Source organism: Salvia splendens, chromosome 21, assembly GCF_004379255.2.
Source record: "Salvia splendens isolate huo1 chromosome 21, SspV2, whole genome shotgun sequence".
Lineage (NCBI taxonomy): Eukaryota > Viridiplantae > Streptophyta > Magnoliopsida > Lamiales > Lamiaceae > Salvia > Salvia splendens.
The window spans coordinates 6,778,566-6,802,241 of record NC_056052.1 but is presented as its reverse complement, the minus strand read 5'-3'; the positions used below and the strand labels follow the sequence as shown (position 1 = coordinate 6,802,241).

Genomic DNA, 23,676 nt, shown 5'->3' with positions numbered 1-23,676 from the left:
AGTGTTACATTTTTACCATAAATGATAAGTATATTCTACATTCCATTTACTTACTTTACTTACATTCTATTATAACCCACTATTTTTTTACATTTTTTAAAATTCGTGCTCACAAGTCACACCAAATGTGACTCCTATGTGGGACGGAAAGAGAGTTATCATATCCTCTCCATACATGGCATGGAAGATTTTAATGTATACTCTATTTGGAGAAGAAAGGACGAGAGAGGATAAGGTTTTTGCTAAAAAAGAAAATAACTAAACTGCCTTAGGATTACCCAAAAAAGAATACGAGTCAACTATCATAAGCTGGAGGCTGGAGGAAGGAAGTAGTATTTGACTGGTAGAAACAATCAAATCATTTTCAATCATTTGAAACCCAAAACAATGAGCAGTAGCAATCTGGGTCTATAATTTAAGAGTTACATGAGCGTGAGAGGCAAAAAGTCCAATTCCTGAATACAACAAAATACTATAATATATATAAAGCTGATTGGTTAGAGAGGCTTAGGCTGTTTTTAAATATGTACATCCACCATTAACTGAGCTCTTCTAGAACTTTTGCTATTGATTTTGTTGGAACAAATTCTCCTTCCCCACATGCCATTCGTTCTAGGAATAGCTCCATTGCTGTTATGCATTCAGCTGGACTTGCCTCTGCATTTGCATTATTTCCAACAAGTTCACTCTCTCCTCGAAGAAGCACATCTGGAGTTGCAGCTGGGTCGAGATCCCAGCAACCCTCGGGCAAGTTAGAAGCGCCTTGGATGTTAAGCGAACAAGATGGGACCTGGTGTGAGAATCGCAACATCTCTCTCCTAGGGATCCATCTAATGGCAGTAGTGTTTCCATTTCTCTGATATACAGTCTTGTATGCATCCAGTTTTACGAGGGGAGTAACCCACACGCCCTTCTCTTCCGAATAGTCGCCAAGAACCTCAACCATTTCATATTCATGCCTCACTTCATCTGGGGTTGTTCTGTTCCAATCCGGTGACCAGTTGCGGTAAACAGCCCATATATCTCCACATCTTGGATAGATTCTTACACACCCTCCCCTACCGGTCTTCTCCCTGCTCAGAACATGAGAGAAGATGTTCACTTGTTCAACCATTTCTGAGTGGAACACTCTAAAACTTCCACAAGATTTTGTGAACCCAGAATCCAACCAATTTACTGCCCCAAATTCAGAGTCTGATTTTGAGCTCAAGTAGCTAATATAGATCTTAAAAGGATTCAGTGAGATGACTTCCCGAATAAGACAGTATAAGCGAGGCATACCATCTTCTTCGTCATACAAGGCCCATATCTGTTTTGGCTTAAAGCATTCTTCTGACCTATCCTTGTCAAAATCATGGAAGTCTGAGTCTGGAACCGTTATTGACATAGAAGCACTTCTCTTCAGTTCCGGTTGTGATACTTTAGCTGTCTCATTCAATTTATCAACTGCAGCTTGTGCTTTTCTCTTCTCAGCTTCGGCTGCTGCAGCTTCTGAAGCCAACCTCATCGTCTCAAGGTTCTTACGGATTTCTGATCTTGCCCTTTCAATCAACAACTGTCTGGTATCAATTACAGGGGTAGCTGAACAGCGTCTACTTGAAGTCTCAGATGATACGTTCATTGTGGCCGTTTTTGCTTCTGCAGCAGCAGTAAGGTGATTTTCTTCATGTGCATGTGTATATGAGCTCCCAAAATCTACGATTCTCTTCTTTGCTGGTCTACCACGCTTAGGTTTTGACACATCCCTGAAACCACTATGCCCATCAGACGACATTTGAACTGTAGCATTTACCCTGCTAATATGATCTCCATTTGCCTTGGTTACGCCTGCCTCTCCACTGGTTTGATAAAAGACAAAGGATGATGTAGACAGCCCGTTAGGGCCTATGACCCCAACAGAATCCACGGACGAGTTACCCTGAAATGATATATTAGAAACAGGCTTATGTCCAGTATGATGACCTGTGGGCCCACTAGGCGCATGATATGTAGTTTTAGGTACAAACGAAACCCCACAACCATGACTTGCATAACCATTCTCAGGCGTATAAGAGTAGTTGCTATATGGGAAAGCTCCATTAATTGGGGATAACCCAGTCTCAACAGCTACGAAGACTCCACGGCAGTTCTTGCAAGAAAGTCTCTTGTTCACATACTTCCTAAGATACTCATACTGAACATGACAGGATGTACAAACAGTCCAAAACGTATCCCGTCTTGTAAGAGAAGGTGGAAACTTGGAGCAATTGTCGTAAGCGCCAGCCCCAGCACTGTACCCAGCAGCAAACAAATTCCTCCTTTGATCATAGGAGCTTCTTTTACTGGTATCAGATAAAAGAGTCCACGCTTCAGATACAAGTCTAAATGCTCCATCAGCTCCAACTGTTCTGTTCTTATCAGGATGGAGCAGTACCGCCATCTTCTTATACTGTTTCTTTACTTTGGACTTTCCTGCAGATGGATCCAGTCCAAGAATTGAATAGAAATCAAGTTCTCCGTGAGCTTTAGCCTCAGAAGATACGTAGACTCCAAAAGTGGCCACCATTTGCGATATCCCCTCCAGCTCAGGACACATCTTTTGAGCTTTTAAGGCATAACTTCTCGCACCAATGAAGTCTCTCTCCAAGAATTTCTTTTCAGCATTGGCTTTAGCTCTTAAAGCTTCCTCTACGTATGATTCCATCATAAATCCAGATTCAAACCAAACTCAAGTTCCAAAACTTATTACAAGCAGCATATACTCGGTAACAATCCGCATCCAGTTCGAAACACAACCATTACTACTGCATATCATTGAAACAGATTGTAAATATCCTCTTTCATAACACAAAATAACATTAGTCCCCAAGAACGATAACGAGTCCACAAAAAATGCATTATTTATAATTCAGCTCTAACTATAACAGATGAAGCCAATTTCAAACAACTATTTTTAAAAATAAGCCACCACCAAAAACTCAAGACAATGAACAAATTTATAACACAACATCCCAAGCAAGCACCCTAGTCAAAAAGAATTCAGGCTAAATTTTTTCTAAATTTTATTTTTTATGTTGAGCGGAATTCAAGCTGAATCAGTTGAATGTAAGCACATTTTCTTCGTCAACCAAAGATCTAAGCGAGAGAATATTACTAAAAGGAAAGTCAAATAAAAAACTAGTATTCCGCCATTTTCAGCTGAAAATGAACTCACTGAAAAAGGAAAACGAAAAAAATTACAAATTCACAGAGATTTAGGAATAATCCAGGCATAGATTTTCCTGATCCGAGAAAAATAGCATCAGATCCGCACCAAATCTAGGGTTTAATCTCAAATATTAATTCACCGTACAAAATGCAACTAACAAAAATAATTTCAGAAATGAAAAATTAAACATATCAAACTTACAACAAATTATCTCATAGCAGGAAAGCACAAATAGTCTGAGAAGAATTTTCCGGCAGCCGACGGCGGAAGGTTTCGTTAAAAAAAAATTTAATTAGAAAAAATACTGTTTGAGAGTTTTGTTTAAGGTAGGAGTAGAACTACAACGACTCTAGTTAAAAATTTGTTAAATATCTATCCATATATATATATATAATAAAAATAAACATACTGCATAAAAAGATCGAATAAATAAAAGTTTATGTTATTCACAATTATTAAATATTAATACTCATATTAATATGATTGAAAGTAAGATAAAATAAAATATGGCTAGTACTTACTGTAATTAATAATATGGACTAAACTAATTGTGCGCCCTGTGCGCTGTGCGCACCCCCTCCAAAAGCTTAAAGTAAAAAAAGAATAAATCAAAATTGGAAAAAGTTAATTTTAAAATTTTATTAGCTAGATAGTACTAGTAGTAAAAGATTAAATAGGAATGATAATTCATTACCTTTTTTCTGATGTTAGGTTATAGGGAGAAGGAAAGTAACATGGACAAGTGGGTTCATCTTATTATAATTTATAATTATAAAATAAAAATATTGTTATTGATTGTTTATACCACATTTTCTTATGTATATTAATATGATTATGAATGGCACTATTTTGTGAGACATTGGCTAGAGTCCATGTTAAAATCTGGTGTTAGACTGCGGGATTAAAATTCATGAGACAAGTAAAAAAGGGTATAAATACAATCCACAATAAATAATAGAACTATAAATACATTACTATTTAATTTGAATTTGAATTATAATTTGGACTAGTTTTAGGAATTTTAGTCACCTTCACAAATGATTTATTCACTTTATGTAGATGCATGTTTTGTATGAAAACCAGTATAACTTTTTTCCAATACTAGAAAATTCTGAGTTCGTTAATTTGGTTATAAACCACATTAACACATGTTAAATACCTAATGCGGATTTTGTCTAATTTTTCTTTTGAATACACACACACTATTCATAACTAACATATTAAACCTAAAAGCAAACAACATAAGTTCTCTGCATAGACAAAGAAACTTGTACTACCACATATGAATACAGTGATAAGATACTTTATAAGTTGATTAATTGTTAATGCTTCTCTAATAGATGCCATACTATTTTCTTAATCTATCTCAATCGCTTCACTGTAATAGAAAGGAATCTGCATTATTTGTTGTTGATTGCTTACATATAAAAAGGAAATCTTTATCCCATTAGTCACCTTCACAAATGAGTGCAATTGAGAAAAGAATTCAATAAAGGATGAATTTCATCTCATGGCGTTTACCTAAAAATATCCCATACCATTTAGTATCCATCATTTCATTTTAAAAAATATAATGTCCTGCAAAATATTTATGATAATCGAAATATCAATGTTACAATTGAAATTATACGTCAATTGCCCAAAGTTACGCATCGACTACTCAATCGATGTGTAAAAAATAAATTTTAGTTTTCACATCGATATTTCGATAGCCTGAAATTTTTTGCATGACACATACATAATTCCCAAAAATGAAACAATAAGTATTAAATGGTAATTACCTAAATGATGGGATTTTTTGATGCCTCAAATGATGGGACAAAATCAATCATTTATCTTTCAGAAAATGATAATGGAAGTAACATATTTTCACAAATACTATCTCAGAAAACAATACCAACCAACGCTGAAAAAAATGCATAAATATTTTTTGGTCATAAACAATCATCCAACATCCATCTTAGTTGCTGTTTAATATACAGCACTAGCATACCCTTTCTAAAAACAACCAGTTACATAGCAAGTATTTATTATGTAAGATAATACAACCATATAATGGCAACTTGGTTGAGAATGGATTCACTATTTTCTGTTATATGCATAAATAACTACATTGGTCCATCTTCCTCCCATACCAAACCACTTGCAGATCTCTCAAGTAACTTATACTTGGAGGTAGATGTAATACTTGTGTGTGATTTATACCTGAGCAATCCCCTTTTTTATAAGCATGTCGTATACCTTATCAACCTTGCCGGGATCAACGTTAAACAGGCCATGCGCATCGGCTTTCTTGGTTAAGTTTCCACTTAAAATCCTCATTGACATGGTCTGCAGCATGTTGAGATAGTGTGCTGGCAAGATTCTAATCTCCACACATAGCTGTTTCTCCTGCGTTTGCGTGAGCAATTCAGTTAGCTTCACAAAAGTCACAGAACCGATGCTTGTGTGTGTGTGGGATAGCCGGGGAAAGGAAGGATGGAACAGAAAAAAGGAACATTATTAGGAGTTATTCGGCAAAAAATAAATTGCTGGATGCTACAAGAATAAAATCTTACAGCTTCAGAGAGTATATCAGCTCCAATAAACCCACTCACATCCCACTTATCAGAGACGTCGAAACCAGTTAATCCTCTACGATTTGATGAGGACTCCTTTCCAACAGGATCTAATACAGATGGGCTCTTGTTCCCGCCCCTGGGGCTACTAGTATCCTGATCTCCTTTCTGATGATTGATCCTTTGCAAATATTTGCCACCAGTGCCAGCCTGAGAACTTTCCTTCACTCGATGGCCATTTTCCTCAAATTCCCTCTTCATTTTCTGTTCAATGAATCTCTCGGCCTCACAAGCTGTGCGGCAACCAGCAGCTCGAGCTTCCTGCATAAGCATTAGTATTGGTTTAAGAAAGTAAAACAACAACCATGTTCACGAGATGACTACTAGATATCACGCATACACCATGAAGTTCGCACTGCAAAAGTTAAAGAATTAGTTCTGATAAATTTGGTTCTACCATGCCCATCTGGGCAAACCTTGAATTTAAGATGGTCTCCATTATTTTCTGTCTTAAAGTTGACCTGAACACTTGGTGGGAAAGCTTCTGTCTTGAATAGTCACTACAAATCTTGGGCTCCAATTTTAGGCGGGAAAATTTGCTCAACAATTTTGTTTTTGTATATATAGATCTGAAACCAGTTGATTGAATAGACATGCATATTTCTATATTTATGATTGAAGGTATAGCTACTGAATAGTGAGCTGCTCCCAGTTCAGTTATCTACTAATGTAAAAAGGTTCAAATACCAACCTAAGGTGTATCACAAAAATAAAATACTCCCTCCATCCCATAGAAATAGACCATTTGGGGTTGGCACGGGTTTTAATGCATAATTGATAAAGTAAGAGAGAAGGAGAAAAAGTAGTTGAAATTGTGTAATGGATGGTAGACCCATAAACAACAGTAAAAGAGGAGAAAAAAAGTTGCCATAAATGGATATAGACTATTAATGTAGCCTTACAGTGTGCTTTATTAACAGCATAACAGAGTAACATACCTGAAGATCTTCTATTCTCTTCAAAATTCTCTGCTCCTCGACAACGCTCCTCAGCAACTCATCATGCTCCTCTTTGGAGTGAAATCGCATGAATACTCGATACCGATGGCACAGTTCCTTCTCTTCCATTGTAAGGTCCCTCTCAAAAGGATCAGGATATAGTAAATTTCTTTCCAAAATGAAGTCCTTCCTACGTTTCCTTTCATCGAGCCTACATAAGTGATAGATATATATGAGGACCAAGAAAAGAAAATGACAGAGCTAATACCACCAATTTAACAATCAAGCATGCCTTCAAAAAAGAAGAAACAAACACTATCAAGCATGTCTCAACTGAAACTAAACAATGGATGGGGAGTATTTATAGATTCTTTGCTTTTTGGGCAGGGAGAGAAAGGATCATTTACTAGTGAATTATATGATCTAGAATTCAGATTGAGATAAGAGTGAATAAGAACGCCAAAATAATAAACAGAACTAATGAAGAATAACTATTGAACTGAATAAGACCGAAGGAAAACAACAATCACAAGAACTTCTCCTGCATACGAGCTGCGACGTGACTCGATGATTACTAGGGTCCTAGAGTTTTTCCCCATTAGCAGGCAGAAACTATTCATTTAGCCTAAGCACGAAACCCATGCAGGAGCTCACGGTCCATAAATAAATAATGATGGAATTAACTAATTTGCAATAAGAAAATATGTACACCAATAATAAAATAAAATAACTGCCCTACTCAAGTGCCCCCCTCTGAGTGTAGACTCGATTCTAATGAGATTGGTCTGAACTTTTGGGTCCCTGCATTTAATTAACTTGGCTATCTGTGAATGTGTACTTAAACCATTTAGTTCAGAAATCAAGTCATTGGTATCTTAGTGATTCAACAAAATGCCAAGAAAATCCAACCAATACATAACTAGCATTTCATCCCAAGTTGCACCCATTTCAAGTATTACAGCATAATGAAAAGCAGTAGCTAAATTCACCGTTTTGAATATATATGCAAAATTCGTATTTTCAGTTCACGCTCAGCGTCAGTATCAGTCTCTTTGAATTCCATATCGGCCAGTAACTGCTCAGCATCATTGTCATACTCAATTTCAAACTCTTGCCTCTTAGAATTGTATCCACTCAATTCTTTCATTGAAACACCCTCATTATCAGATGTCCTTGGTTTCTTCTCACCAATGCTCCGGTCCAAGTGAAGCTCTGTGGATATAACGATAACAGGTAAGCTAATTAAGATACAGTGATAGAGAAAGCCTTATACATAAGAACCTATCCTTCTACTATAACCAGAAAAGAGAAAACACAAAGATTCAGCGTATTAATGTTGTTCCCCGACTAAATAAACAACTGAATTTGGCACCAGACCACTGAAATGCAAAATGCACACATGTATTCAACATTGTACCAACTAGTTATCATTTGTTTGCAAATAGATGATAACCAGCATATGCAGGCACTAAAATGGAAATGATAGAAATGTAGATTTTGTAACTCAATCACAAGAAGTGAGCACTAAATGGTTGCTTTGGAGAAGCAACTCGTGAGAATGCACACCTTCCACTTTAGGAACATTCAGACCATCCTTGCTGAGGGCTTTCTCAGATGTCCTCTTACCGGCCCCTGTTGCCATTTTAGCACCGCTGGAACCTGCAATAGTGCCTGCCTCTGAAATGAAGAATCAATCAGACTGAACAACTTATGACACACACACACATAACCAAAGAATAACATAATATATCCCTGACCATCTGCACAAGAGCTTTTTGGTACAGAAATGATAAGACAACCAGTTCCATAAGTATGAGATGTACCAGAAGAGATGCTTGAGGAAGAACGCCCTGTTTGACCTTCTTTCTTTTGATCTTCCATTCTGCCCCCATAAAATAAAATAGAACCATAGATTTCACAACAAAGATTAGAGGTGTAAAAGTAGAAAAACACAAAAAAAAACTCTGCATGTTTACTTGATTCTTGCAGCAAAAGGTGACGCTTCTTTCCCATCAACTTCTCCAGACATAGTAGCTCCTGAGGTAATTTATGTTTAATTATTGAAAGCATCAATAAACACATATTACCCTTTGTTCAAAACCAGGAAAAAAACGCCAATATATGATTTACCAAGAAGCTACATATGATTTGAGTTAGAAAACAAGGTGTGGGGTGAAAGCTTGATATTCCAATTAACAAAGGACTAAACAAACTACCGAAACAGAAGACAAAAAAAAGCACCCATGCTACCTTTCTTAGTTTCATCGTTTTCTTTGGCCATTGCAAGGAGTTCCTCTTTATTCTTCCCCATCACATGGGACATGTCCTGTTGGAATCAGCAAGATCGGACACTTAACCTCATGCTTTTCGAGGCATATAGACAAAGGACGAGTGTGGAAAACAGTATGATATACCGGAAGAGGGAAGCATGGGGAATTCATGTACACCCTGTTGTAATGTTCAATACATTGTGATCTACTCTTGGTTCCAACATGTTCTGCCACTTCGCTCCAGTTTGCTAGTCCATACATTTCAATTCCCTGTGGAACAAAGTTAAATTCAGTAATAGGAATAGGTTGTGATAACAAGCTGTCCAGACAGAATATTTTGAGGAAACATTAAAACTGAATATATGTCTCGAAGATTATTTTTTTGATGAACTTCCACAGTAGAAAGACGTGTAATTCCAAGAATAAAAGAGAATACCTCCAGAAGTAACATCTCCTCATCTGCATTCCAGTCAGGACAAATAAGGGGGAATGCTAAGTTATCCTGTCCAAACACAAATGATATAACACACATGGTAGAAACTAGAAAGAGATTAACCACATGAGAGGGTAAAATTCTGATTCCAGTATTAAATAAACAGGCATACAGAGAACAAAGGAATTAATAATGGAGTTATCAACCAGATTGTTAACTGCAGCAGTTTTGCCAACATCAACTTCAAATACTAACATTACAACTTCCATAAGCGTAATATCTGAATCATCGTTCCCTATGAGAACTATCCAATAAAGTATTAAGTTGACCAGTACCATATACTCCATCCGTCTCATTATTCATGGCACGTAGTCCTTTTTAGGGCGTCCTATATAACATAGCATGTTTTTTAAGACACCTTTATTACTCACACAACTTAATACTAATATATATTCCTCACACCACTTTTCAACTCTCCTAAATACTCGTGCCCAAAAGAACTTGTCATAAATAATGGGACGGAGGGAGTAACAATTTATTACCTCCATAAATTTCAGATATTCCTCGAGACAACTAAACTCAGAAAGTCCATTGATGCACATAAAGCTTTGTGTGAAGTATTATTCTTTATAAACATGATATGAAGGAGAACAACAATTAATGTGACATGAATACTGAATAATGGAGGCAAAAACATTCATGTTGACAATGTAAAAAAATATTTTTGTCATTTTAGTTTTATAAGTCACATTAAATCTTATTAGGAAATAGGGTTTGATGCACAAGATGCCCTTTTGATACAGAAATTATGCACCCGATTCCCTTGTGTTACATCTATTGTGCCCAATGTCCCTTATACTCCAAAAGCTCTACACGGTTTTCAATTGCAGCAACAAAATGACAAGGTTCCCTTATTTTCAAGAAATTGGTTGCAGCAACTTGGCGTGTCAATAACCATGTGAGTGATGGTATTTTGGTCAAGTTGTTGGAACAAATAAAACTTTGCAAAATTTAGATTAAAGGTATCATCAAGAATGTATTACCGAAACCAACAGAGGGAAATAAAGGATTTATCAAATTTAACTCACCATAACTCTATAAAGATGGCTGCTTTTGTGAGGAAAGACCTCAGCGCCAACAGAAAAGCATTCAACACAGAGGTCGAAGTCAGAACATACAACACACTTGATCCGAGTCTTTCCAGAAATGTCTTTGTTGCAGTAGTTACAATGGTATAGAGCCTTCTTTCCATCAGTAATTCCTGGAACTTTTTCAGACACAAATTAAATAGTTATAAGATCAGGACAGAAATCTATTTCAGTGACATTCATAATTGGTCAACATAACAAACGCCATACCAGGAGGTGCGCTATCTATATTCTCCACATTTTGAGCGGTGCGTTTTCTCTTTGACCGACTGAAAATTCAATGTAGAATTTAAACTCTTGAACAAATTGTGTTTGACTGGATTTCTTCAAAGATAATGTCTAATACTAATAAAATATTGAATGGCCATAGTAAATATAATCTTTAGTTCCTCCAATCCATAAAAGGTCTGCACTTCATTTAGCTAAAACCCATATGCTACAGATGTAAAGCTGCTTACTTTTGCTCAAATTCATAAGTCACTATATCTAGCAAGTCTGTAATGCTGCTTCATTTTGCTAGCTAGTAAAAGTCTAATATTCTGAAGGTATCTAACATAAGATCAAATAGCAAAACCACTTGGTTCATTAACAGATTATGCACTACAACGAGCTCAACTCATTTGCAGCCCTAACCAGCTCAAAAACATAATTAAAGCTCAAATGAACAAAAGTTAATTAAAGCATCCAAACATTAGCACGTGGTAAATAAGAAATTGAAATAAATTGAGAAACCGTGAGCTAAATTGAATTGATGAGCCGAACCTTTGTCCAGGGTCATCCGCGGTTGCCTGAGAGGCGGCGCGTGAACGTCCCATCCCGGTGCAAATTTTAAGGGTTTCTAGGGCTCCAATCTATGGGGAAATCCGTAGCAAATCAAAATTTCCCGGTGCGAAGCGGTTGTGTCGGATCCGACACTCACAATTAAAGCGGCAAAATCAATCCGTTAAATTTCGCTCTGCTGCCCAAACTGTGTATTTCAATCTTTTGCCCCTAAACTTTTCGTAATTTCTTTATTATCTATTTTTCTTTTTTCTTCTTTTATTTAGATTTTTTTAGATATTTATGTTAAGACGTTTTAGTTCATCCAACGGTTCGATGAATAAGGCGTAGATTAGTTGGTAAGATAATTTTCTTAATCCAAAAGGTCGAGGTTCATTTCACTCTAAAAGTAAATATGAAACTTTGGTTCAATTTTTGAATTGTAACCAAAGTAAATCAGTCAAACCAGAATTGGCTTGTTAAATTACCGGCCAGAACAATTTGTGCACTTGTTAAATTACCATCAATTTTGACTTGAAAACGGAACCATCTTATTTTGGTTCAAAACCGGAGCCGTGGAATAATTTACCGGGCCAACGACACGTCTTCTTGGGTTGCTCCTCTGAACAACTCAACTGAAAACATATCACATACTCCATTTAATATTGTGATATTTGCTACTAGGAAAAATAATTGAGACATAAACTGTTAGATGATTTTAGTGACTAGAAGTTAGAAAAAGTATAGACGATTTTGAATAAAATCAGATACATTCATACATATATATATATATACACAAGTGAAGGAGAAGAATAATATTTGACAGCTTAATTATTGGATTGATGAATTTGATGGTGCGATCATTTAGCAGCTGCTACTGGGAATTCCAAAACGATAATGAAACACGCCCGCTCGGCGTCTCTAAGGTACTGCACGCTGCCATTCATGATCTTCACCAGCTTCTGGCTCATGTACAGTCCCAGACCTTCCCTAGAGGATGAAGACGCTGATGATGATCCGCTCTTGTCGTGATAGAACATCTCTTGTATCAACTCTTCTGGGATTCCTGGTGCTGGATGACTGATCCTGTTCATCCAACCACAAACCACATTCTCATTCTCCTTAAAAAAAAAATTAGAATTTTGTTCAGTCTATGTTTATTACCGGAATTCGAGATGGAAAACATGCATATCCTTCCCTATGCTCTCCTTTCTGGGAACCAGTCTTAAAACAACTGTTGATCCTTCAAGTGCAGGAGTGAACAACACTGCACTGCCTAGAAAGTCTGACAGGACTTGCTGGACTCTCAATATATCGCCGTATAGGTACATGCTTGACATCTCATCCGGCACCTCCTTTGTGATCTGCACCTCTCGCTCCCGGCTCAGGCTCATCACTTGATTCATTACCACTTGTAACGCCTCCCCCAGATTGAACTCATCTGAGTTTATCTCTATGTAGCTGGACAAACAAAACAAAATATTTATCAAAAATAGATTTCTTTTTATTTTCAGGTAAAATCATCAACCAACCAACCAACCAACCCATTTATACATACATACCTTTCTTCGATGCCCTCAATGTCAGTATCACTTATGATCTTGGCCAATTGGTCGCGACACAATTTGCTAGTGTGGAGTAGCTGTGTCTGTTCTTTACTCAAATCAGAGGAGGATCCCATCATGTCCTGAACAAGCTTTATCCCACTCAATGGGTTTCTCATTTCACTGCGGATGTAGGCTAACTTCGTCTGAATATCTGAAGCAGCCTCTTCACTCGCTTTTTGCATCTCTATAGCGCGTTGAAGTTCTGGACTAGCGACGTGAAGAAAGCACAGCACTCCGCTGATCTTACCTTGTGAATCCATCCTCCTGCTTGCTGAAATCAATGCTTCCACATATTTATGTTGATGGTCGAAGAAACCAAATACCAGCTTATCAGCTTCTTTCCCCCCGGAAATAACACCACTCAGTAATATTCTGAGCTTTGTTAGCGTGTCCTGATCTTTCACCTTGCACCCAAAAGAATGGACCGTGAACACCTCGCCAACAAGCATTTGGTCAATGGCTTGCTCCCTCTTCACACCAGAAATCTTCTGCATAGCTTCGTTCCACTCCACACATCGTCCTTGCTCGTCCATCATAAAGATAGGAGGAATCAGTGGACAAGGATTCCTCACAACACCAACATAATCACCCTGTACCCTATTGCACTTATCCAATATCCTCATATTTCCAGTAACATCTTGCCCAACAAAGCAAACACCAATTATATTTCCCTTCACATCTCGACTGCAACATGCGTTAGCCACCAAGATGATAGAACCCTTGTCTTCCTGAGAATCAAATGCTTTTAGTCTTATCTCCACATCCTTCTCTTCCTTGCCTGCAGTGAAACAAAAGGTCTTTTCAACCCCTAAATACCTAAAGAGGGTATAACAATTGTATGTATCACATAATTAACATCCATAGTTTATTGAAGGTCAGTAGAACCAATCGCACAGCTTTGGTTTCTGAAGAATATTCATTTTGGAACAGAGTTAAAGCCAAAATTCAGCAAGACACATTGTCTTAACTGACTCCAGATCACAAATAAAAGACATCTATCCTTTCCTCTCTAAATTTATTTCCCATCCTTTCACCCACTTCAAGTACAGTTGGTATTTCATTTTGTGAGTTTATCTATAATTTTCATGGATGAGATGAAGAATGAGAGAAAGAGGGAACACATAAGTTGTTATGTAAGAAAATTGCATCCATCTATACTCACATACATACAAATTGCTAAAGGTAAGAAAATATGAAATTTGCGAGCAAGAGTTAAAAGAAATATGGAAGTACATCACCTCTTAACGCTAGGGATAGCATGCGTTTCATCCTCTGAGCCGCATCATCAGCTACCAGATCAATGAATGGTGTGCCAAGAGCTTTTCCCATATCTAGGCCAGTAAGTTCAGCCACTTTACTGTTCCAGCCATTGATACAACCAGATGCATCTACAGCCAAAATAGGTATGGATGCAGTTTCAATGAGGCGAACCATTTCATTTGTAATAACACGAAGCTCATCCACCCTATGAATACTTGTGTCATCTGCTGGAACATTCACAATCATTTTGGAATCATCTGCTACATGATCTTGCAAAGATCCTCTCAATATAAGCTGCAATGAATGGATTGCATCCATTTCTACATCTTCCCACAGTAGGCTCCTTTTCTTCACCACCTCAAGGAAAGCCTTAAAAGATGATCGTGGATGCATTTTTCTCCCATCATCTTTCTCTACAGGGTCATGTTTCGCACCACCCCACTTGATCTCCTTTGCTGTATGTGACCGGAACCAAAACAGAAAGTCAGTGGAAGTAATTTTCACAGCAGCGACTCCACATACAGCATCACCAAGAACCGTGGCATGTGGATAGCCTGCTTCCATGAGACTGTCTGTGCTCAATCCAGTACTGCCACCATGGGATTCTAGAAGCCATCCAGCAATATCCCTAATTTGTGCCTCTGTGGGCGTGACTCCAAGCAACCAGCATTTTTTGCGGTAGTAAAGTGCAGCTCCATCGCACTTAACAAGGTCCATCACATTAGGCGACTGATTTATGATCCCCGTTGGGGCATCTCTAAGAAGCATATCACAAAGCACAGTTTGAGTTCGCAGTATATGCCTTTCCCTCATTTGTGCAGCCAACTCAACCTCCTTGTTCATTTGAACACCGAAAACCTGAATCAAGAACTCACACGCATACCTTAACGGATAAGGTACAAATCTGGGGCTGGAATGGTGGCAAACCACCAAACCCCACAATTTCCTTCTCTTCTGCTGATTGCTATCAGTCTCATCATCATCATCCTCCTCGTTTATGGTTACAGACATGGCCAATGATGCAATGGAACCCATGCTTGCCATGTATTGGGCATGACAGCCATGTGGAGACCTTAAGGCAGAACCAGCAAGACTGAGGGGCTGAGCCAATGCCTTATCTTGCACTATTTTAACCGGCTTTGCCAAGCAATTACATATCATCCTAACCTTGTTCTTCATGAAGAGGAACCTCGATGCTTGTGGTATATCAGTGGCAGGGTAGTGCAACCCAAGATAGGGCTCTGAGTCAGGGCCACACGACTCTGCAATGACTTCCCCGTGCTCATCCTCGTGAAACTTATAAACCATCACACGGTCATAACCAGTCAAATCCTTCACCTCTCTAACCACCACATCACACAAGAGCGATATATTGCCACTCGAGACCGACTGCAGCTTAGAGATGGCTTTCGCTGCAAGCTTATAAGAGTTCAAAGCCCCAGCAGCAGTCACAGGCACATCAGATGGATTCACAGGCTCAAGATCTATAACCAATCCAACATCAATCCTGTGCAAAACAGCATAGAAGGGCTTACCAGTGCTTTTCGTGTGGACCAAAATCGGATTCAGCACATTCACTTCCCCAAAATTGGCAGCCGTGTGCAGTGCAGCAGCACCAGAAGGTTGAAAAAGAGTCCTCGCATCAACACCAAAGCTCAAAACCTCTTGCTGCTCAATATTCGGAACCGCGTGTGGGGCCAAATCAAGCATCTCCGAGGCGTTCTCGCTAAACGCCAGCACACCGAAACTCTTCTCATCAACAGCAATCAAGCAGCCAAAAGGCTGAATCAGGCTCCCCCTCTGCATCTTCTGCAGATAAGCAGACACCGTCGAGGAAGGAACATCGCTAGACGCATTAACAGAAACGGAGTAATCAAACTGCTGCTCGGATTTCTCGTAATCCACATGGAGCTTCGCGTCAATTGGGGTTTGAATCACTACACGAGCGCCTGGCCTGGACCTGACAGAGCTCCCCCTAGAGCAGCTGCTCTTCTTCGTCGTCGATTGCGACATGGCTTCCTTCCCAAATCTCAATTCAGTCCACCAACATATCCAAACAATCAACAAAAATGAAAAAACCCCTTCCAATCACACATTGCCCAATCTCCTAATTCCAATTACACAAAATTGGGGGGAAAGGATAAGAAAAGGAAAAACAAGGTAAACCGCATCGAAGTAGGATATTTTTTGTTGAAACAAATTAGCAGAGCTGTCGCAAAACAGCAAGTAAGCTTTACTTTAGAAAGATAAATGGAATCCAGAAAGCAAATATACTTAATTGATGGCGAAACGAGAAGGAATAAAGACCGGAGTCAGTGAGTCACTCGAGTCGGGTATGGATGAAAGTGATAAAAGTCACTGCGAGAAGAATATACATTAGCAGTAGCAATGGCATCAATCGACAAAGATGGAATCATGATTGTTGTTGTTGATACAGATTATTAGTTGAGCAAGTTTGTTAATGGCGGTTACTCACTCTTCTCTCATCACTACACAGTAATCCTCTCAATGTCAGCACCGCTTCTACTTTCACTTCGTATGTTTGTCGCATCATTGAATAACTTTGTTACTTTTATATGTACATATAAAATTTAACATACATTTAATTTTAAAAGAAGAGGAAAAATACAAATAAAATGGGAAAAAGGAAGAAAATAAAGATACACAGTAATTATAGTATTCAGATAATATTAATACACATATTACTATCTTCGTCCCTTTTTTTTTAATCAAACACCGTCACAGTGGAGGATTCGTGAGTCCCTCATCCCTATATTGCCAAAAAAAACCCCAAAGATTACAATGAGTTCAAACAAATCCCACACACGGGCTACAAGAGAACACTAAATTAAAGAAGCACTATAGAGTAGGACGGGGGCACGCCTTGGATGGCTCGACACCTACGTACTCTACGGTGTCCAATCTCGCGCACGGTTCAGTGGATCATATCGGTAGGGCTGTTGAGATGGGTCGCGGTCTTCTTCTTAGGTGCGGAGGTTGGGAACTCCCATTTCATCCAACCGGATCATGGCTCTGAGGTGTCTCGGTAGGGAGCAGTCATTCATACGTTGGAAGCCATCTCCATTTAGGCCCATTTTTGCAAGAAGGTCCGCCGGTCCGCCGGATCATGGCTCTGAGGTGTCTTCGTCCCTTATCAAGAAAGATATTTCTTTTCAGCATGTAATTTTAAAAAATGAAGTTTTGTTATTAAGAGCATCTCCAAGAGAGAGAAGATAAATCGAAAAGATATATTTTTCATTTACCTTCTCAAAAAGTAATTATATCTTAAAAAGTATTCCATTCGTCTCACTCAAGATGTTCAACTTTCTTTCTTAGTTTGTCTCACTTACGATGTTCACCCTCCATATTTGGAAACAAATTCGTCTTTCCTCCCTCGTTAAAACACCCAACTATCTTTCATCTCTATTATATTCTACTAAATAATTTTTCCTAAAACTCCGTGTCACTCAAGACTGTGGTCATCTTGAGTGAGATTGAGGTAGTAATGGATTCCAAGAAAAGAAAGTAAATTTAAAAGGTAAACAAAAATAAATAACTTTTTATTCAACAAAATTCACAATGCTTGTCTCAAAATTATACTCCCCCGTCCCATTAAATATGAAACATTTTGTTTTTAGCACGAGATTTTATGTACTGTTGTTTTGGGGGTTAATGAAAAGAGAATAAAGTAACAAAGTGGAAAAAGAAGAGATGATATTGTTTCCATTTTAGAAAATATTTCATTTTTAATGGGACAACAAAAAAACGTTTCATTTTCAATAGAATAGAAAGTACCTTCTTAAGAGCAAAAATGTTGGGTCTCAAAATTCAACAACAAATTCATTTTTCAACTGTCATTTTAGCTTTTTTTATTCCAGCCCTAAGAGCATCTGTAACGCGGCGGGCCGGGCCAGGCCGGGCCGCAAGTCGCGAGTCCCGGCCCATCCCATGCGTTACACGGAGGAGAGTCACGGCCCAGGCCGGTCCCGGGGCCGCGTTCCCGTGTCCCGGCCTGGGACGGCGTTGCACGGTGACGGGCCGCAACTGGCGAGTCCCGGCCCAGCGTTACACGCTCCTCCGGCCGGGCCGCAACTAAATTTTTTTTTTTAATTCGAAAATTTTTTCTATAAATACTACTCCATTTTCATACACATTCAACTTCAAATCTTTTCCTAGAATTCGAAAAAATGCCTTCTCGTCCAAGAATATTCGAAGATCAAATGTCCCGGTTGTTAGCAGAGGCGATACCGACAATCCAAGAAGAAATCAACAATGAAGTTGAACGCTACCAAGCTGCTATTCAAGCTTGGAACGAACAACAAACCCGGGTACCACGTACCCGGATGTATATTCACCGAGACCGTAAACAAGCTGACTTGCGGCTTTTCACGGATTATTTCTCTACAGATCCGCGATGGAGTGATCAGATGTTCCGTCGCCGGTTCCGGATGCGGAGGCCTTTGTTCCTACGCATTGTCAACGCAGTTGTAGCTCGCGACCCGTATTTCTGCCAAACTACCGATGCTGTGGGCCGGGAAAGTATATCGACGTTGCAGAAATGCACGTCTGCCATTCGTCAACTCGCTTACGGAACTACATCAGATATGTTCGATGAGTATCTCCATGTAAGCGAGCCTACTGGACGGGAGTCCATCGCTTGATTCTGTCGGGCAGTCGTCGAAGCATTCAAGGATACGTACTTGAGAAAGCCAACGACCGACGACGTTAGGAAGTTGGTCGACATGCACGAGCGGGCCCACGACTTCCCGGGGATGCTTGGAAGCATCGACTGTATGCACTGGCAGTGGAAGAATTGTCCAACAGCTTGGAGAGGACAATACACTAGCGGGCACAAGGGCACACATCTCACGATTGTGTTGGAGGCCGTTGCCGATTGCAGATTGTGGATCTGGCATGCCTACTTTGGTGTCGCGGGGTCCAACAACGACCTCAATGTGTTGAACGAGTCTCCATTGTTCAACGACTTGTGTGCTGGGCGAGCACCGAGCATAGAGTTCACGGCCAACCACTGTCGGTATAGTATGGGGTACTATCTGGCAGACGGGATCTACCCTCGATGGCCCGTGTTCGTGAAGACTATCACAGCTCCGACAACCGATCGGAGGGCAATGTTTGCCCAAAGGCAAGAGGCGGCTCAGAAAGATGTCGAGTGTGCATTCGGAGTCCTCCAAGCGCGGTGGGCTGTCGTGAAGGGAGCCACCCGTGGTTGGCAGCGGTCAAACATCGCCGACACAATGTATGCATGTATCATAATGCATAACATGATCGTTGAGGACGAGCAAGATAACATCACTTTGTGGAGAGACGATCCGCTCGCCAGCACCGGGAGTAACTACGTTGTCACCGATCCGCCCGTGCAGGGCCTTCCTCCCGACATCCGCAATGTCATGACCCGTTCAGCTGCGATGCGCCAAGAGGAACAACACACTCGCCTCCAAGCCGATCTAATCGAAGAAATTTGGACTCGCACCGACGTTTTCCAGCATTGACGTTATGTTTTTATGTATTTTATTTTCAGTTTTAAATTTTATATGTTGTAATTTTGCAGTATTCAGTGAAATTAAATTTTCCGTGTTATAAATTTCTGACGTTTTTTATTTTACGTTCAAAATAGGTTGGAGTTGTGAATAGTGTCATTTATTAGTTGCGGCCCGAGTTGCGGCCTGCAGGGTTACAACAGTTGGGGCCTGGGCCGCAACTGTAGAGGAATGATGACGTGGAAGGGACTTGGGGCCGGAAATGGGGACGAAGTTATTGATGCCCTAAAAGCCACAATGCAGCCCGCCCTAATTTCAGCCCAACTAAATTTCACAAAATCATTCAAAAAGAAAATGGAAACTACTTCATATTAATCCAAAAATAAATAAATAAATAGAACATTTTATAGAGGGAATGATGAATAGTGATAAAACGCAAACTTCATCTTTCCTACAAACTCCAAATTATGATCTAAACCGTTAGATTTCAAGATTTAATATCAACAAGTGATAAAATAACGTCAATAGAAAATGTTAACGCAATGTCAATTGTTTGACAATGTTGACGTTGTGTTGACATTTTCTATTGACGTTATTTATCATCTGTTAACATAAAATCTTCAAATCTAATGGTCCATATCATAGTTTAAAATTTGTACAATATATAGAGTTGACATTTAATTACATCACATGAATAATGTGTATCAAAATTAATAAAGAAAAATAAAAATATATATAAATTGTGGTCGGCAACCGCTGCTGCAATACAGCAGCTAAAACTGTCGGGCGGGCGGGTGGGTGGGCCACCACACGTCGAGAGAAACCTGCAATACAGCCCTATCGGTTGGTCGCCTCGAACAAGACTGTATTGCGAATGCTCTAAAGTGGAGAGTAAATAAAGTTAAAGGAAATGATTCGCTTATCTTATAACAATGCAATAAAAATATAATAATTTATTTTCTATTTATTTTTAAAAGGATAAAATGGATTAAAAATGAAAATGAAACTTTTGGCTAGAAAGTAAAACAACGAAAAGGAAAATAAAGTAAAAACCACAAAAGCAGATGTGGATAAAATATAAAAACTGCTGAAAAAGAAGGGGCTGACCCCCACTCTCATACAACGCGTGCAATGCACTGAACTCTTTCTTCCCAAGCGTGATTGCCTGATTGGTACTCGCGCGTGATGCGGGAGCTTCTCAGTAAAGCATTTGATTTTTGGTGCTATCAGGTGCAAGGATTTTATTTTCGTTTGATTTTTGTAAAAATCGAATCCAACTGAAAATATTCTGATAAAGTAAAAGGAATCATACTAGTAAATAATAATATAATTCAAAATTATAAAAATCAAAGAACAAAAATAGAGGGACAACGGAATACGAAATCTTGAAGTCGAGAGTGACAACCAAGCCGTGGTCTTTATGATCAACTCGAATAGAGGAGATGAAACCTGCTTCAGTCTCGTTCAAAATATTTGGGGTATGTGTGACAGAACGGTCTGTGGTAGTGAAACACGTATATCGTGAGGCTAATTCGGTTGCAGATTATTTGGCAAACTGGTCGTCAGGTTGGGATACAGGTTTGTATTGCATGATGAGCCACCATTTGTGGTACGAAACTTGTTACCGAGCGATCGTTTGGGAATTGCATATGTTCGAACTGGATAGGTTGTAGTATTTTCTTAAAGGCTCTGCCTTCCGTTATAAAAAAAAAGAACAAAAAATAGAAATTGGATAATTTTATCTTAATTCATCTTTTCTTAAAATCAAATATCCGCTTGCTTAGTATATTTCAAAAAGATTATTCTACAACTAATAATGTGTGGATGGATAGACTACGTACAACTCATCATGCATCATAGTCCATAGAGGTAAAAGGCAAAACAGATTATAAATTAAAATATTTATCATAGCATAATGTTCAATTTAATATACAATGTTGAGATTTTGGAAAACTGTTAGGCTGCGTTTGGTACATGAAACTGGAGGTATGGAATTGGAATTGGAATTGGAATTGGAATTGGAATTGGAATTAGAATTGGAATTGGAATTGAAGCATTCAATTCCAAATCCAGTGTTTTTAGTATTATAAAAATTCTTGAATTTGGAATTGAATTCTAATCTCAAATCCTCCAATTTCACAATTTGAATTCCATATTAAAAGTAGTGGAATTCCAAATATTCACACACACACACACACTACACACATTTCACACTTCACACACTTCACACACTACACACACTACACATATTTCGCACACTACACACATTTTACACACTACACACTGCACAATTTTTCACATATTTCAGACTGCACATTTTTTCACATATTTCACACATTTCACACACACACACACTACACACATTTCACACACTACACACACTTTACACAATACACATATTTCACACACTACACAATTTCACACACTACACACACTACACAAATTTCACACACTACACACATTTCAGTCACTACATACACTTCACACACTACACACACTACACACAGTTCACACACCACACATTTGAACTATGCGTTGTGTGTGTAGTGTGTGAAGCGTGTGTAGTGTGTGAAGCGTGTGTAGTGTGTGAAGTGTGTAGTGTGTGCACTATGTGTATATTTATCAAACATGTCAATTCAATTTCATATCAATTCTCATTTTATCAAACATAGGATTTGGAATTGAATTATAATTTCTTCCAATTCAATTTCATAGAATTCCAATTCAAATTCAATTCTAATTCCGTACCAAAAATAGTGAATCCCTTATCGAGGAATGCTGCCACTATATCCTTCCACGTGGAGACTTGTTATGTAGGTAGACACTCAAACCACTCTTTATCATAATCAATTAACGAGAAGGGAAAGAGTCTTACCCTAATGGTGACGGCGTCGACACCATTCAATTTCAAAGTATTTGCAATCTCCACGGACTTCGAGAGGTGGCAGTTTGCATCTTTTGTAGCCATACTTGCAAAAGGATGCTGTTCAACCCTTTTTATAAGGGGTATTCGCAGCTCAAAATTATTAGCATCCACACGAGGGGCTTCGGGAAAAGTAATCATATTGTCGTGATTAAACATATGCATAACATGAATTATCTCCCTGTTTTTCTTTTCTTGGGCCTCTCGGGCAGTCTTTTCATCCATCAACTGCTTCACTAAGACCTGCTGCAGCTTTTCCAACTCAACTCTGGTTTCGTCCTCCATTGTGTTTCGATCACTTCTTATTTTCCTATGTGTCCTTTCAAGTTCGAGATCGAGATCGCTTCACTAAGACCTGCAGCTCTAAGATGTTCTTCCCAGAACGTGTTCGCATACACTACCTGAAAGTGACAGAAACAAAAATAAAATAAAAATTAAAAAAGAAAGCAATTAAAATCCAAAGTAGCAAATTCGTCTGTTTGAAGATATCAATCACAAAAGTGGATGTAGTCCCCGGCAACGGCGCCAAGAACTTGATGCACTTTTTATTAGCACTATAAATACCTGCAAGCATACAGAGTAGGAATAGTATAGCTAAAGGTCAGTACAGGATATCGATCACATGGAAAACAATCGAAGACTGTCTACCTTCTACTAAGCTTCGTTCACTATTTGGAAAACCGAAAGTTTTGGAGATTTTGAAAATTAAAAACAATTTGAAAGCAATAAAACAACTAACTACAAATAATTAAAGAGGTAAAATATGAGAGGTAATAGAATTCCAGGGATGTGCGTTCACAGTTATGGTTATACAAATTCCAACTACAATACCCTATCAGAGTTTATACTTCGATAGAACGAGTCACATAAGTTTTGCCCATGCGGCACAAGCGTAGATTACTAACACTAGGGTTGTCAATCCTAGATCCGTAACTCCTAAAAGCTCCTAAGACCCTTGAAAAGTTCTCACTCTCAATTAACAGTGCCGTTTTAAGGGAAGCTAATTGTAGTGTCTACTAAGTGGATCTAACACGC

At 38.7% G+C, this 23,676-nt stretch overlaps 3 protein-coding genes across 6 annotated transcripts; all 3 read right to left on the bottom strand.

Moving 5' to 3' along the window:
* Positions 1 to 333: 333 nt before the first annotated feature.
* On the bottom strand, positions 334 to 3,551 carry LOC121785308. Its single transcript, XM_042183695.1, has 2 exons — positions 3,389 to 3,551; positions 334 to 2,783 (listed from the first exon to the last, which is right to left on the bottom strand). The coding sequence occupies exon 2, from the start codon at positions 2,684 to 2,686 to the stop codon at positions 539 to 541; it is 2,148 nt and encodes a 715-aa protein (XP_042039629.1). The 5' UTR covers positions 2,687 to 2,783; positions 3,389 to 3,551; the 3' UTR covers positions 334 to 538.
* A 1,530-nt stretch (positions 3,552 to 5,081) lies between these two features.
* Positions 5,082 to 11,598, bottom strand: LOC121785436 (transcriptional adapter ADA2-like). Of its 4 annotated transcripts, none has more exons than XM_042183857.1 (13): positions 11,357 to 11,598; positions 10,805 to 10,863; positions 10,535 to 10,713; positions 9,450 to 9,515; positions 9,158 to 9,283; positions 8,994 to 9,069; positions 8,720 to 8,780; positions 8,567 to 8,625; positions 8,310 to 8,420; positions 7,733 to 7,955; positions 6,744 to 6,954; positions 5,746 to 6,066; positions 5,082 to 5,578 (listed from the first exon to the last, which is right to left on the bottom strand). In XM_042183857.1, exons 1-13 carry the CDS (start codon positions 11,407 to 11,409, stop codon positions 5,387 to 5,389), a joined length of 1,737 nt encoding a protein of 578 aa, XP_042039791.1. In that variant the 5' UTR covers positions 11,410 to 11,598; the 3' UTR covers positions 5,082 to 5,386. The 4 variants fall into 4 exon arrangements, with proteins under 4 accessions (XP_042039791.1, XP_042039794.1, XP_042039793.1 ...); XM_042183860.1 differs by having other exon boundaries at positions 5,082 to 5,569; XM_042183859.1 differs by having other exon boundaries at positions 8,310 to 8,414.
* A 487-nt stretch (positions 11,599 to 12,085) lies between these two features.
* On the bottom strand, positions 12,086 to 16,770 carry LOC121784654 (phytochrome C-like). Its single transcript, XM_042182849.1, has 4 exons — positions 14,199 to 16,770; positions 12,916 to 13,738; positions 12,518 to 12,814; positions 12,086 to 12,439 (listed from the first exon to the last, which is right to left on the bottom strand). The coding sequence occupies exons 1-4, from the start codon at positions 16,231 to 16,233 to the stop codon at positions 12,214 to 12,216; spliced, it is 3,381 nt and encodes a 1,126-aa protein (XP_042038783.1). The 5' UTR covers positions 16,234 to 16,770; the 3' UTR covers positions 12,086 to 12,213.
* Positions 16,771 to 23,676: the final 6,906 nt, after the last annotated feature.